General features: G+C 43.9%; 1 protein-coding gene across 1 annotated transcript; it reads left to right on the top strand.

The window, feature by feature from the left end:
- The first annotated feature begins 18 nt into the window (after nucleotides 1-18).
- Mis18a (MIS18 kinetochore protein A) lies at nucleotides 19-14,494 on the top strand. Its single transcript, XM_021628461.2, has 5 exons — nucleotides 19-366; nucleotides 2,817-2,883; nucleotides 7,751-7,873; nucleotides 13,010-13,106; nucleotides 13,786-14,494. Exons 1-5 carry the CDS (start codon nucleotides 42-44, stop codon nucleotides 13,864-13,866), a joined length of 693 nt encoding a protein of 230 aa, XP_021484136.1. The 5' UTR covers nucleotides 19-41; the 3' UTR covers nucleotides 13,867-14,494.
- The last annotated feature ends 488 nt before the right edge of the window (nucleotides 14,495-14,982 follow it).

Here is a 14,982-nt window from a genome sequence, read left to right as displayed (position 1 = left end):
CTTTTCCCGTGGGGCTGCGGAGCGCGGCCGATTCGAATTTCATGTCGGCTCCTAGTTTTCTGGGGTGCCCCCCTACTTTTGGTGTCTGTAAACACCGAGGCCAGCGGAGCGGCTCCTCACTGCTGGGGAAGCGGCTGTCGGATGACTCGAGCCGCCACCGGCTGTTGCAGAAGTGGGCGAGCATGCTGAGCGCGGACGCGTCGGAGCCGGAGCCGGAGCCGGAGCCGGGGCCGGAGCGGCGCGAGGAGCAGGCCGAGGCCTGGGAGTACCCGCTCGTGTTCCTGTGCGGGCGCTGTCGCCTGCCGCTCGGCGACTCGCTCAGCTGGGTGGCCGGCCGCGAGGACACCAACTGCATCCTGCTGCGCTGTCAGTTCCGCCGGGGCCCGCTGGGACCGCCCTCCCGCCGGGGGGCTCCGCGGTGCCGGTTGGGGGGGGCGGGCGAGCTGACCCAGCACGCGGGGAGGAGAGGCGGCCTTTTTCCGCGGGCTCCCGTGCCCAGAACGGCAGCGGTTGAGCTTCGTCGAGACATTCGGAAAGAAGAGACCAAGCCTTTGAGCTGAGTGGTTCCTTCAGGGAGTGTCAGGATTTTTCAGATCAGAGGCGCACTGTCAGATTCCATGGGAGGACTAGTGGACCGCCACCGACTTAGCTGAAGGTCCTCAGGCACGCTATTTAACCGCTTGTGCCTCAGTTTCTCCTCTCTAAAATGAGGGATAATACATGGGATAACAGGGTCGATTAAATGAGTTAGTGTAGCCTTGTTGGCCACAGATTTAGGCGGTTTCTTTACTGCGTGATCCAGTCAGCCTCCTTATAGAGGTTTAGTCTGACAGATAGCACTGAGTCAGACTATGGCTTTAAAAGAAATAACGTGTTGTCTTTCGTTTTGTTCCTCCCCCGTTTTTAGAGTGTTCTATCTTGCTTTCTATGTGCGCTAATACTGTTGTTAGGTTTTACGATGTAACCTGTGCCAACTAGGTAAAGGTCATTTATCCCATATTAATTTTTGCTGAGTCTTTTAAACAGGAGCAGTAGTTTCCCGTAGTGATTCACTGGAATCACCCAGTTGCACCTATTAAACAGTGCAAAGGGGTATCAAAGTTTAAAAGAAAATAACATTTTCAGATTAATTTCTATTCCCTCTTGCTCCAGTTGAAGTGTTTTGTTTACCTTTGTTGACGTTTACGACATTTGCAATTTTAAACTTTTTTTTTCTGGGATGGACCTTGCTGAGTTTCCCAGGGTGACTTTGAACTAATGATTTTACCTCAGCTTTCTCAGAAGTATGTGTACTCTTGTAGCCTAACATTTTATTTATAGCCACAACATGGTGATTTAGTTTTTTATAATGTTTACAAATTAATATCTCAATCCCAGTAGTTTAACTAACATATTAAAAAAAAATTAGGGGCTGGAGAAATGACTCAGTGTTCAAGAGCACTTGCAAAGGATCAGGGTTCAGTTCCCAGCGCTGACACGGTGGTTTACATGTTTTGGTAACTCCAGTTACAGGGGATCTGATGCCACAGACACCACACGTGCGCTTGGTGCACATACATACATATAGGCAAAACACTAATAAATTAATAAAAAGTTTTAAATTTCCCCATTCTTTTTGTTTGCTTTTCGAGACAGGGTTTCTCTGTGTATTAGAACCCTGGATGTCCTGGACTCGCTTTGTAGACCAGGCTGGCCTTGAACTCACAGAGATCCTTCTGTTTCTGCCTCCTGAGCTCTAGGACTAAAGATGAGTGCTATTGTGCCTGGCATTTCCCTCATTCTTTAGTTATTTAATTATTACAAGTGTCTTGTCTTTCCATTGCCCAAGGAAATGTCAGGTTTGGGTGCTGGAAATTTTATTATCTTTATATGTAAATGCTAACTTAGGTCCTGCCTTCTCCCCACCTCTCTTCCTGGGGACCCAGCAGTTACCACAAAGGGTCCCAGGCTGGTATGGCCAAAGTGTGGAATAAAGACAAGCTTTAGAAAGGGGCTAGGGAATGAAGGCACTTATAGACTGAGGTAAAGGAAAGGGAATCTTCTAAGGCGTGAACGCCAGGCAGAGGAGTGACAGTCTGCTCTTCTGGAACAAGCAAGGAGGGGAGCCTAACCACCCTAGGTTAGCCACAGTGATGTTCAGGCGGAAGGTGGTGCTGATGGTTCTGGGCCTCCTTGCATGATTTCCAGAGCCAGAAAAACCAAAATAAGTTCACAGAATACATCCCAGCTTCTTCTTTGAGCAACTGAGTCTCTGGGCATGGGGCTTAGCTAAGGCACTGTGAAAGGGGCTGAAATCAAGAGATTGCTCTGACTCTCACTAAATTTGATGTCGCGTCTTCATTTCCCTCTGGGAATGTTTCTCTGGTTCAGCTGTGATGTCCAAGTACAAGATATCCCGCTGGGGACCTGCTCAGTTACTTTTAGAAAAAGTTTGGAATGTGGAGGTACAGTGGTAACCATCTTTCTCGGTCTCGGTCTTGTCCCAATTTCACTCTACCTCGTAGCTTTTCTTTGTAGTTTGTACCTTGTGATACTCACAGTCCAAGCTTCACCACTGATGTTCCCCAGTAGTTTTGTTCATTCCTTAATACCACTGGCTTTCAGAGAAGGATATGAAGTAACTCATATTCCACCTCTTTTCCCAGAAGGCCTCTGTACCTAGAGTTGAACCATGTGCATACCCCCACCGGTCTTTGGTCCACCCCTCCCCCCAGTCCTCTGAGTTCTAAAATATAAGTTAAAGTTGAGTTAAAGGTTCCCTGTCTTCAGGGTATTATAACAAACCATACAATAGAGTGATGCCGCTCTCTTTCCAGGTGTCTCCTCTAATGTTTCTGTGGACAAGGAACAGAAACTGTCCAAGTACAAAGATGAAGATGGTTGGTAAGTAAGGTGTCTGTGTGAGTATGTCAGAAAATTTTAATTCTAGGGAAAAGTCTTCCACCATTCGGTGAGGTTGCAAGTTTTCCGTGTGTGTGCCTGGTGCTCAGGAAGTCAGAAGAGGGCACTGGATCCCCTGGAACAGGGAGTTACAGACACTGAGTTGCTGTGTAGGTATGCTGAGTTGCTGCTCCTGGTTTCTGCAGGAGCAGCCAGTGCTCTTAACCATTGAGCCATTTCTCCACCCGGGAAATCCCGGCTTTAGATACCTCATTTTGTAGCTGAAGGGAACGAGGCTGAGGTACCTCACTAGGCTAGAGCCCTGATCACAGTCAGTCTGGGATCTTGGTGTTTGCCTTCCTGCCTCTGTAGAATTATTTTCTCTTTGCTTCCCAACTTGAGTCTTAATGTCACCTTCTCCATGTTTGTCATGTCAGTACCAGATCCACTGTTTTGTGCTTAGTATGTTTTCATTAAATTAGCTTAAAAGTAGCTTTAGAGATATTACAGTGACTCAAATATTAGAAGTCATGATGACTCTTGTCTGGTTTGGAGCCTGTGGTCTGTTCTCTTGGTGTTGAACAGTCTATAGCTGTGTTGACAGCTGTGTGGTATGAAACTGAGCCACTGTTCTTTTTTGTAGTCAGAACTGGTCGAGATTTGAGAAGCGAGTTGGCTTTCTCACCCCGTGATGCAAAAGTTACTCGCTGCTCTTTACCTGTGTCACCCACACCCATCGTTCATATTGGGTTTACCACTAGGGCCTTGTGAAATACTGTATTGCTTTAGGATGCTTATGAACTTTTCAAAAGAAATGTCCTACTTCTGGCTGAGCCATTGCAGCAGTCAACTAAGGCACAGGAGGTGGCCTTCAGAAATGGGTGGTGGAGCTAGCAGTACTACCTCCCATGTTTTTCTGATTTCATTCTTTGCTGGGGACCTTATGATTGAGCCAGTGCCTTGTTTAAAGTCACTTTCTGGTTTCTGGTAGTGCTGCTCAGTCTTGTTCAGTGATAGGCTGAATTCAGGCCAGTGATAGTGGTCACCCATTCCTACTGTCCCTCAAGGTTATTCTAGGTCTGGATTAGTGTGGGCTGTGATGAAGTACCTGCCATTCTGTGTTATAGAGGAAGGAGTCTAGCTTTGGCTCAGGGTTCTGGTACATTGTCTAAGGGCTGTGTACAACGACAGCCTTGAAGACTACACCACCCAAGACTGAGCCGGAGGGTGGTGTGTCTCTTCCCGTCTCTCCCTCTTCTTAGAAAGCCACCAGGATGTAGTCATTTGGGGTTCTGCCTTGATGACTTGTCCAGTCTTAGTCACCTTTAAGAGACCCCTGTTCTGAGGACCATGAGCCCTGAGTGTCTCACTTAAGTTTCTTCTGGAGCCTGGGAAGACAGACCCCATCTAGATGATACAAGGGTGTGAGTGCGCTTAGGTGAGCTCTTAGATGTTGGTGTGGCTGATTACCCATTTATCAGTGGGACTTCAAAATCTCAGGTTTGAATAATTATTTTTTTTCTTGATTAATAATCTTGATAATTGGCCAGGCAGTGGTAGTACATTCGTTTAATCCCCACACTTAGGCAGAAGCAGGTGGATTTCTCTTAGTTTGAGGCCAGCCTGGTCTACAGAGGGAGTTTTATGACAGGGTTACACAATGTGATCCTGTCTCAAAAACAAAATAACCCCCCCAAACCCAATTTTGATAATTTTTGGTAGCCTCCTAATTGTTTTGAATCTTGATACATATAGCATGTAAATTTGCCTGTTACTGTTGGTTGTGTAGCATCTATCTACTAAGATGGTTTTTTTTTTAAGATTTATTTATTTATCATGTATACAGTGTCTGCCTGCATGTACACCTGCCCAACAGAAAAGAGACCCAGATCTCATTATAGACGGTTGTGAGCCACCATGTGGTTGCTGGGAATTGAACTCATGACCTTTAGAAGAGCAGCCAGTGCTCTTAACATTTGAGCCATCTCTCCAGCACCAAGATGGTTGTTTTTTAAAAAGAGATTTATTATTTTATGTGTGTAATGTTTTAGCTGCATGTATGTATGTGCACTGCATGTGTGCCTGCTGCCTCGACCCCAATATTTTTTACTTAATCTTTTTTTAAGTGCCCTGGACGAGCAGGGCTTCAACGGGGTTCCTAAGGGAGGAGAGTGGAAGGAATAGGGGAGGGGAACAAGAAGCGCAAGGAAGAAAGCCAAGTCTGTTTGTCTGATCAAGGCTTCATTTATTAGAAATTTTACCCAACTTATACAGGGAGAGGGCAGGAAAGGGGGAAGGTGATTAGCTGCTGCAGGAGACAGGAAGAGTGCTTTCATGTGTTAAATAGGGTGCTGCAAGATACCACAGGGATGTTTTCTCACGGATGCTCTAACGGATGTCCTCACAGTCTCTCACCCACGAGTTAGGGTCCTCGATAACTTTCACTAAATAGCTTTAGGTCTCCACTAAATGACCTTTGCTCACTATTTGGCTTTGGCCTGGCAAACACCTTTTGTCTCCACTAGATAGCTTTGACTTTGGCTTCCGTAGATAGCCTTGGCTCACTAATTGACTTTGGCTTCCGTAGATACCTTTGTCTTCACTAGATAGCTTTGGCTTCCGGCATTTAAGTCTTTTTTTTTTTTTTTTTTTAAAGATTTACTTATTTATTATATATACAGTGTTCTGCCTGTGCCTGTGCCTGCACACCAGAAGAGAACACCAGATCCCGTTATAGATGGTTGTGAGCTACCATGTGGGTGCTGGGAATTGAACTAGGCCCTCTGGAAGAGCAGCTCTTAACTGCTGAGCCATCTCTCTAGCCCATTTTTTATCTCTTCTGAAAAATCTTAAGACCCATAGAAATTTAATATAGAACAAGTAGCAGATAACTTTGTCAATTATATCATTAGTGAAATCTTACCAAGTGGTGATTCATTTTTGATCTTCGATCCGGATGCTGCAGCAGTAATTAAAAAGCATCTCTGAGTGTGCAGGTGGACAGTGATGCTCTCTGTCTGATTGACTGACTCTTAGGCAATCCCTTTGGCGTGACAGAAAGAACAGATGGATACTTAATGGTGACAGGTCCCTTATTAAATAGGGGTTAAAATACTTTTGAAATTGTATTTTTTGTGGTGTACATTTAATCAAGATCAAAAAATCCAGAAATAATTTGGTACGTGTTGGGACTGTAACTTTCATATAGAATGCTAACTTAGATACACTAATTTGGAAAGGCTTTGGGAGACATTGGATTGTAAGAATATTTTAAAGGTGTTAATGGGCACAGAAGGAGCTCCAAATGTGTGGAGCGGCTCGAGAAGACTGGAGGAGCAGTTACATAGGAAAGAGCTCCCATTCACCTGTATTGGATGTATCTCTAGTTGGTGGTAAAGTTGTGTGTGTCAAAACACAATGCAAGGAAACAAGCCAGTGAACTGGCTGAGAGTAGTGACACACACCTAAAATCCCAGCACTTGGGAGGTTGGAGGCAGAAGGATCAGGAGTTCAAGATTTTTCACAAGTTTAAGGATAGCCTGGGACACGTGAGACCCTGCCTCAAGAGGAAAAACTCAAAGCTGTGCTTAACTATTTAAGACGGGAACCAGAACGAGGCAGAGCTGCTCAGGGGAGGATGTTGCTCTTTGGACAAACCTAGTTAATGTCGTGAGGGGGCAGTACAGCCCAATATCTGTGGCGGCCTCTTAGCAGAGTCTCGGCTGTCTTGACTAGGAAATTGTTGCAGCTGGTCTTTCCACGTGTCATCACCCAACTCTGGAGACTTTTTTAAAGTCTGCAGACCCACCTGTTCCCCACAAACCCGGCTGTCCACCACTAGAGCAGGGTTGTAGACTGGTTTGTGGGCTGGGCATGGGGTTGTTTGTTTTCTCTTGTTTTTTTTTTTGAGACAGGGTCTCTCTGTGGAGACCAGGCTGTCCTGGAACTCAGAGATCTGTCGGTGTCCGCCTTCCTGAGTGCTGTGATCAAAGGTGTATGCCACCATAGCTGGCCTGGGCTGGGCTTGTGTTAGTGACTGTTTAAGGGAACCTAGGTTTTCAGTTCTGTGAGTCTGACTGGTTTTGTGTGACAGCATGAAGTTGGTGTTCAAACCAGACACCAGGTGGCCGGAAGCCTGAAGTGCTTTGTTTTCTGTTTCATTACAGAAAAAATTTGCCTCCCTTCTTACCTACAGTGTTAATAATCCTGGGTAATTGGTTGGATGTTGTAAAGATATTTTTGTTGCTTTTCCAGAGTTTAAATAGTTTGTCTTAATACCAGGTCAGGGACTTTATATTCTAGAAAAACCCTGCCTTGGCATTTTGTATATGTTTCCTGTCATTTGTTGTTCAAGGTGGTGTGGCTTAGAGCTGATGGTGTTTGCATCTCTCCTGCAATCTTGCCATTGTTTACCACACACGCACACACACACACACACACACACACACACACGTGTGTGTGTGCGCGGTCAGAGTGAAACTGCTTGTTGTCATGCACTCTTGTCACCCTAGCACTTGCCGGGGAGGATGGAGTAGGGGGGCTGGGCTATACAGGAGATCCTGTCTCAACAACACAAAGTGGTTAGAGCAGATCCTGTCCACCATAGGCACCTAAGGGCTTATGGAACTTATTGGTTTAACTTAATTTTTTATTTCTTTAAATCACATGTGTGTGTGTGTTTATCTGTGTGTCTGTCTATGGAGGTCAGGGGACAGCTCTCCTTTCATTATGTGGGTCCCTGGATCAGATCAAGTTTTCAGGCTTGGCAGCAAGCACCTTTCTGTGCTGAGCAGTCATGCCACCCTCAGCCTGTGGATTTTATTATAGAGATTGTACTTTCTTCCTCAGTGGGGTCCTTTCTTTATTGCAGCGTTCTTGAGACTTTGTCTTGCACCGGTTGCTCCCTCAGCCTTGGCTATGTGTACAGATGCACACCCAAGAAGCTGGATTATAAGAGGGACTTGTTCTGCCTCAGCGTTGAAGCCATTGAAAGGTAGGGTTTTTCTTTTTTGTTGTTTGTTTTTTTTGAGACAGTGTTTCTCTGTGTGTACCCTGGCTACTTTGTAGACCAGGCTGGCCTTGAACTCATAGAGGTCCATGTGCCTCTGCCTCTGCTGGGATTACAAGCATATGCCACCACCAGGCCCAGCTGAAAGGTAGATTTGATAGATAAGTAGCAGCCCCATGACTGACTTCTCAAAGAGGTAGGTTTGCAGAAATTGGTAAAATAGTACTAAATCAACACTGTTGGGTTCATATATTTTTTGAGCAATAATTTCTGACAGTAAAGCCCCCCCACTCACCTCAATTTGGGCCTAATTTATTTGGTATTGGAAAAGAGAGACACTAAATTGTAGGAGAAAATGTGAGGCTTTTTTTGAAGTAAAATTGATTGAGTTTTTTTGTCTATTGATTTATTTTTTTGCTTTGGTTTTTTGAGACAAGTTTTCTTGCTGTAGCCCTGGCCGTTCTGGAACTCACTCCATAGACCTGGCTGCTCTCAAACTCAGAGAACTTCCTGCCTGCCTCTGCCTCCTGAGTGCCAGGGTCAAAGGCGTGCGCCATGACCAGTTTCAGTACATAGTCTTAGTTGACTTGAACTTCATGGTCCCATAACTCTGCTCCCCAGTACTGGGGTCCTGTGTATAAATGTGCCTGGCAAGATGTTTTAAAGCTGTCGTGTGGACCTGTGTGCACCGTGCACACTTTCTATCCTGTTATTAGGCTCTGAGAATAGTGGTTCTCAACCTTCCTAATGTTGAGACCTTTAGTATACTTTCTCATGCTGTAGTGACCCCCAACCATAACATTTTTTGTTGCTACTTTATAACTGTAATTTTGCTGCTGTTATGAATCAGAATGCAAATATTTGCTATGCAGAATATCTGATATACAACCCCCATGAAAGGGTTGCTTGAGACCCTGTGACCTATAGGTTGAGAACCGCTGCCTTAGAAGATCGTAAAGAAGGGCTGGGGATGTAGCTTAGTGGGTGAAGTGTTTGCCCAGTTTGTACAAAACCCTGGGTTCAGGGCCCAGCACTGCGTAGACTGGGGGGGCACACTGCAGTCAGCGCTGGAGGAAGTGGGCTGCAAGCTGCATAGAGGCTGTCTCAGAGTCCCCTCCGACGCCCCAAAGAATGGCATGAAGAATTGACGTTTTAAAATGTGATAGGAAAGGAGTCTCTTTGCTATTCTAGAAGACTAGAAATGTAAATTCAGTTATTTACTGTAATAAAGAATGTCTGGGTTTGTTTTGTTTTCTGATTTTTCCAAAATGCAAGATGTCTGTATTCTGCAAGATTTCTGGAGAATTTCATACAATTCCATCCTGACTTTTTCCATTGTCCCACCTCCCTCCCTTCCAAAACTCCATGCCATTTTGTTGTTGTTGTTGTTTTTGTTTGTTTGTTTGTTTTTGTTTTTAGAGACAGGGTTCTATGTGTAGCCTTGGCTGTCCTGGATCTCCTTTTGTAGACTAGTCCAGCCTCAAAATTTACAGAGATCCGCCTGCCCCTGCTCGGGATTAAAGGCATGCACCACCACCGCCTCAGCTTTTTTTTTTTTAATAACCTGTATCTACTCCTGTGTGTGTGGCCACCTAGTAGGGGCTATATCCTTAAACTGACTCTCCCTCTGTTAAAAGCCTTCAGCCATCCATAGCTCCTTAGTGCTTTTGAAAAAGCCATATGGATACCTACTTTTTAAAATGTATATATATCTGAGTTTAATTGAAATTACCCTACTCAGAATTATGCTCATCCCAGAAGCAATGGGTTGTCAATTAAGAAACCCAGTGCTAGGTATGGGAAACCTTACCCCTCAGAACAGTTTGAGATGTCTTGATGGTCTGCCAGTTGATTGGCCTTTTAAAATAAATACAGAATTACATCAGTTGATACAAATGCATCTTAACTAATCCTTGCAGAGATATGACCCTAGTGTAATTTAAGAAGAAAAGAACATACTTATATTTTCCTTACTTGAGCTGTTTTTATCATGCTTGTTTAATTTCTTAGTTTTTTTCTCCTTTAAAAATTTTAAAACAGTACTTTTTATCCAAGTATTAGTTACTAACTATGTATTTGCCATCTTTTGACACCAGACAAGTTTAAGTCAAAATTTTATATTCTTCAAACCAGGTCACATGGAAGAAGCACTAAGCAAGCAATGCTTCATGTTACAGAGCACGTGGGTGTATGGTGGTCCATGACTGAGTAGAAGGCCAGGTCTCAGACACAGGCTCCTTTAGTCTGTGAGCTGCTCACCAGGATCCGTGAGAAAAGACTGAGGGTGGATATGGGTGTGAAAGAGAGGGCATTCTAGCATGTGTGGCTATGCTCCTGGAACCTCAGCAGCCCAAAGGCTGAGGTTGCTGTGAGGCCAACTTTGGTTACATAGCAAGATCTCTTTTTAACAATGATAATGATAAGATGGAAGATAAAATTTTAATCCAGTAGGATTGAAACAAAAGCCTCTTTCTATTTTTTTTTTTTTTTGTTGTTGTTGTTTTAGGTTTTTGAGACATGGTCTCATTATGTGGCCCTGGCTTGCTTGACTTCCTGTGTACACCAAGCTGGCCTTGACCTCAGAGGTCCACCTGTCTCTGCCTCTACCTCCAACCTGTCACGCCCAGCCTTCTTTGTTTCTTTTTAGAGAAGGAATGGCTTATCTGGGCTCAGTGAGGGTCACTCACTCAGTGGTGGGAAGTGGAGGTGCGGAGCTTAAGGCTGCTGGTCACACTGCATTCTCTGTTGTAAGTGACGATTGATATTTACTATTGGCTTATCTTTTATTAAAGCTGCTGTTAATCCTAAACAGCTGTATAACCAAATCACCACACAGAGACTGATCTATTTAATTAACTGAGAACATAATGCTGGGCAATAGTTAGTCCATCCTAAACCTCCAAGCCCTCATAGTTTGCTAAAATTTAGATTTCCCGCATTATACTTGTTGGTATATCATACTCCATGTTGGTCCAAGATCTCTCTCCTGCCTCTGTTCTCCCAGCTCTCTGCCTACCACTCCTTCCTGTCCTCTAGCTCCTCACTCTCTTCCTGCTTCCTTTCCCTTGCTCAACATTGTGGCTAGTTGCTTTATTTTGGCATGTTTACACAAAGTTGAAACAGGTGATGCTTAGAATAAGTATCACAATGCAATGTCCGGATTGAAACCAGAAAGTGGGGGAGAGAAATCAGTATTTGAATGAACAAGGGTAAAGTGTGTACACTCCAAAAGAACATTATACCAACAGTTCTCCATCAGAAAGCAGGGACAAAAAGAGTTGCCAGCTTCTGCATAGTCTCACTTTACTTTAAGATTGAAGCAGCTGGTGTCTCACTGTATGTCCCTTACTGGTCTTGAACTCAGTGATTCTCCTGCCTCAACCTTCCCAGTGATAGGATTACAGGGATGTACCACCGTGCCAGGCTAAAAAATTTAAAGTGATAGTATCTGTATAAAAGAAAAAAAAATAGAATATTTTGCTCTATAAGATCACAATATTGAAGTTATTTTTCTTCTCAAGAGTTGAATTTAGTGCTTAGGGAGGCAGAGGCAGGTGGATCATTGGGAGTTTGAGGCAAGCCTGGACTACAAAGCAAGTCCAGTCTAGTCAAGGCTACACGGAGAAACCCTGTCTCAAAAAACAAAGAGTTGAATTTAGGATACATGTTACGTTATGGGCCAGGGTTTTCATGCTGAGGAGTTTGTTATAGAAGTGTTTGCCCAGTGTAACATTTACAGTTTAAAAAAATTACTTAAATGAGCCATGTGATGGTGGTGCACATATTTAATCCCAGCACTCAGAGGCAGAGGTAGGTGGATCTCTTCAGGGCTAGCCTGGCCTACATAATGGGTTTCAGAATAGCCAGGGCTACACAGAGAAATCCTGTCTTGAAAAAAACAAAAAACAAAACAAAATTCCTTAAATGGCATGAGTTTTTTAGTTCATTTGTTCTTTTTTTCTAAAGAGGATATTAATTGCCTTCTATGGTTTTATCTACTGTCCTCTTTTTCAGGAATATAATCCAGGGGGTTTCCAAAAGAAGACTTAGTTTCCCTTTATGATCCCATGTGTATGGGTGTTTCACTTGTATGCATGTCTGTGCATCACATGTACAGTGCCTGTGGAGGCCAGAAGGGAGCATTAGAGCTCTGGGGGTGGAACTGGGCATTGTGACCTGCTGTGGGGGTTCTGGGAATTGAACCCAGAACCTCTGGGAGAACAACCAGTGCTCTTAACTTCTGAGCCATCTCATCAGCCCCAGACGAATTCTTTGACAAAATGACATGAAGTTGCTGTATGAATAAAAGAAATGGGAAGGAATCTCATTCTTCTTTATGTTGAGATTTCTGTGGTAGTTGGCACCAGACTTATTTTTCTCATAGGCCGGGCTGCTGTTTCTCTCCCTCCTTCCTCTTCCTCCTCCTCTTCATCTTCTTTTTATTTCTTAAATACATTGTAATGCTTTTTCAGATGATAACATCCCATAACCCCAGAAGGCTGGAACATACAAGTTGGAGGGCAATGTTGAGTTTTTCTGGATCTAATTTTTTTAGGCTTTCTTTTTATTTTATGTTTGTGGGTGTTTTGCCTGCATATGTGTGTGTTCCACATACATGCCTGGTTCTTTGGAAGCCAGAGGAGGTCATGGACCCCCCAGAATTGGAGTTAGGGTGGGTGAGCTATCATGTGGGTGCTGGGAACTGAACTCAGTTTCTACGGAGCAGCCAGTACTCTTAGCTAACAGCCGTCTCACTAGCCCCAAGGTTGTCCAGATCTTGATACCAAGTCTGTTCCACAGATTATGACTTAATAAAAATAAATACCTGGGTTTCCTCTGCTGGGCCTTGGTCTCCAGCTGCTTAGCGTTTGGCCGCCTGACCGCCTGAGGAGGTTTATTGCATTTGTGAAGTATTTGTGACAGAAACAGAATGTGTGTGGCTGTCTGGACAAAGCCCGTAGGGAGGGTAAGGTTACGTGATACAGCTCCCTCAGGTCTCCAGGAAGAGAACGGCTGTGCTCAGTTCCTTGGTGCTTAGAGTAATGGGCTTAGAGTGCTGTGGGCTGCTCTAAGTTTGATGTTTGCTCCTTTTCATACCTAACTGCATTGTTTACTCCTCAGTTACACTTTAGGGTCCTCTGAAAAGCAAATCGTATCAGAAGACAAGGAGCTTTTCAATCTTGAAAGCAGAGTCGAAGTAGAGAAGTCTCTAAAACAGGTAATTTTACTGTAAATTTATGCTTTTGTTGAGCACTTTCCTGCAGTGATCAGATGACCCTTCTACACGACCCCATGATGTCGTCTGTTTGCTGTTAGTACTTCCTGTTAGGGAGTTGAGCTGTGAGCTAATGCTGTTTCAACAACACTGAGTACATCCATGCCAATACTAAAATGTCATTCATTCCAAACAGGAAATGCAGCCTTGAGCAAAGCAGTATTTCCGTTGTTTTAATTCTTTCTCATGTGTCTCGGTGTCCCTGTGCTTGCCTGCATGTATGCATGTGCACCACATGCATGCCTGGTGTCCGTGGAGGTGGAGCCCCATCAAGTCTCAGGGCTGAACCCAGGTTGTCAGGCTCAGCAGAGGTGCCTTCACCTGCTCAGCCGTCTTGTGGCCTTCAGTGGATTGGCTTGCCCGGTACAGACAACACATTGCTGAATACTGTTTCTTTAGGCAGACAGGATGGTGAATGCAGCGGAGCTGGAGATGATGGGTTTTGACTAAAGCTGATGAGATTATCAGTATGTCTTACTCAAGAGAGATCGCTCCTCTAAAGAGTTTAGTTAGAGCAAACATCTGTATGTCGTGCATAACATTCAAAATGCCATGGATTATTTTAATCAGTAAACTGAGTTTTTAATCATACTCGCACTTTTACTTCTTTTCAATTGGGTAGATGGAAGATGTCCTGAAAGCCTTGCAGACGAAGCTGTGTGAGGTTGAATCAAAGCTGTCCTTTGCCAGCCACAGCAGCTGAGCTGTGTTCCATACCCCCCATGCCCCACCCTTGTTCCTAACAAACTTTGTGTCTGTATTTTAAGGTGAAGAGGTAACTGTTCCTCGTATGTGAATTTTAAATGTTGAATGGAATTTGGGAATTTTTATTTTGACAAAAAATTGGGGTGCTTTTCTAACTCTCTTTTTCTGTTAAATTCATTCTTGTATTATGTATTCATTGTATGTAAATATGTGTTCATTGTGTGTATGTATTCATTGTATTTTTCTATTTTTAAAACTTTGTTACTTTGAATACTTTGGATATTTACGAGTGAGTAGAGAGAAAATCTTAATAGTTTTTCTCATTTCCTTTGTAGTGTAGCCTTTGCAAATCAGTGCTTAAGCCTCTGTAGGAGCAGTGGTTGATCTGTTAGAATGATTTACAGCTTTGTGTAGAGTAAAGAACCATCAGTGAGTGAGATTCCACCTTGCTGTGCACTACTTTGTGCTTAAAGAGCTGGGAAGGATACTTGCCCAAGAGCCCAATCTCTGGGTAAGATTTTAATGGAATGTATTAAGTTGATATTTTTTTCGTAATGTAAAAATTTTAGAAGGAATTTGTATTAATTTTTATAAGAGAATAAAGATTTTAAATGTTCTAATGTTCATTTTTTTGTTTGTTTGTTTGTTTATACACTAAATTGTTACTTAAGTGCTATTAACAATTCTGGGGACCTAAAATGTACATCTTCAGTGAGGCTGGTCTGTGATGGGCTCAGCCCAGACTCCTTTTTCGGTATAGGTGAGGACTTATTCTGCAGGACTGACTCTGGTTCTGATCAGCTGTTCCTGAAGCATTCTGACGACTATAGAGTTATAACAAGTGTAAAGAGGGTGTGACCCTAGTGACCAGAAGGCTTTGGAGGCCATTTCAGATCCAAACTATGATGTGGACTGAGCTCCAGGTTTGTGGATTCACTTAACAGTTGCATCAGACAGTATAGGCCATGGAGGTGCCCGAGGTGTGCGGGAGCTGTTTGAAATGGTAGCAGTACCTGAGCTGCTGGCAAACCACTGGCAGCTCGAAGCTGAGCAGAGAGGGAGTGGGTGTTACACTAGAGAAATCAGCAAGTACTGCAAAAATTAAGGGCTTCCC

Source organism: Meriones unguiculatus, chromosome 17 (genome assembly GCF_030254825.1).
Source record: "Meriones unguiculatus strain TT.TT164.6M chromosome 17, Bangor_MerUng_6.1, whole genome shotgun sequence".
NCBI lineage: Eukaryota > Metazoa > Chordata > Mammalia > Rodentia > Muridae > Meriones > Meriones unguiculatus.
This window is presented reverse-complemented; position numbering and strand designations above follow the sequence as displayed.

What these genes read in the sequence shown, in the direction of transcription:
- Mis18a (XM_021628461.2), top strand. Translation starts at nt 42, where the DNA reads ATGTCGGCTCCTAGTTTTCTGGGGTGCCCCCCTACTTTTGGTGTCTGT. An exon ending in CAACTGCATCCTGCTGCGCT is followed by an intron (nt 367 to 2,816) that starts GTCAGTTCCGCC and finishes CTCTCTTTCCAG; the next exon opens with GTGTCTCCTCTAATGTTTCT. An exon ending in TACAAAGATGAAGATGGTTG is followed by an intron (nt 2,884 to 7,750) that starts GTAAGTAAGGTG and finishes TCTTTATTGCAG; the next exon opens with CGTTCTTGAGACTTTGTCTT.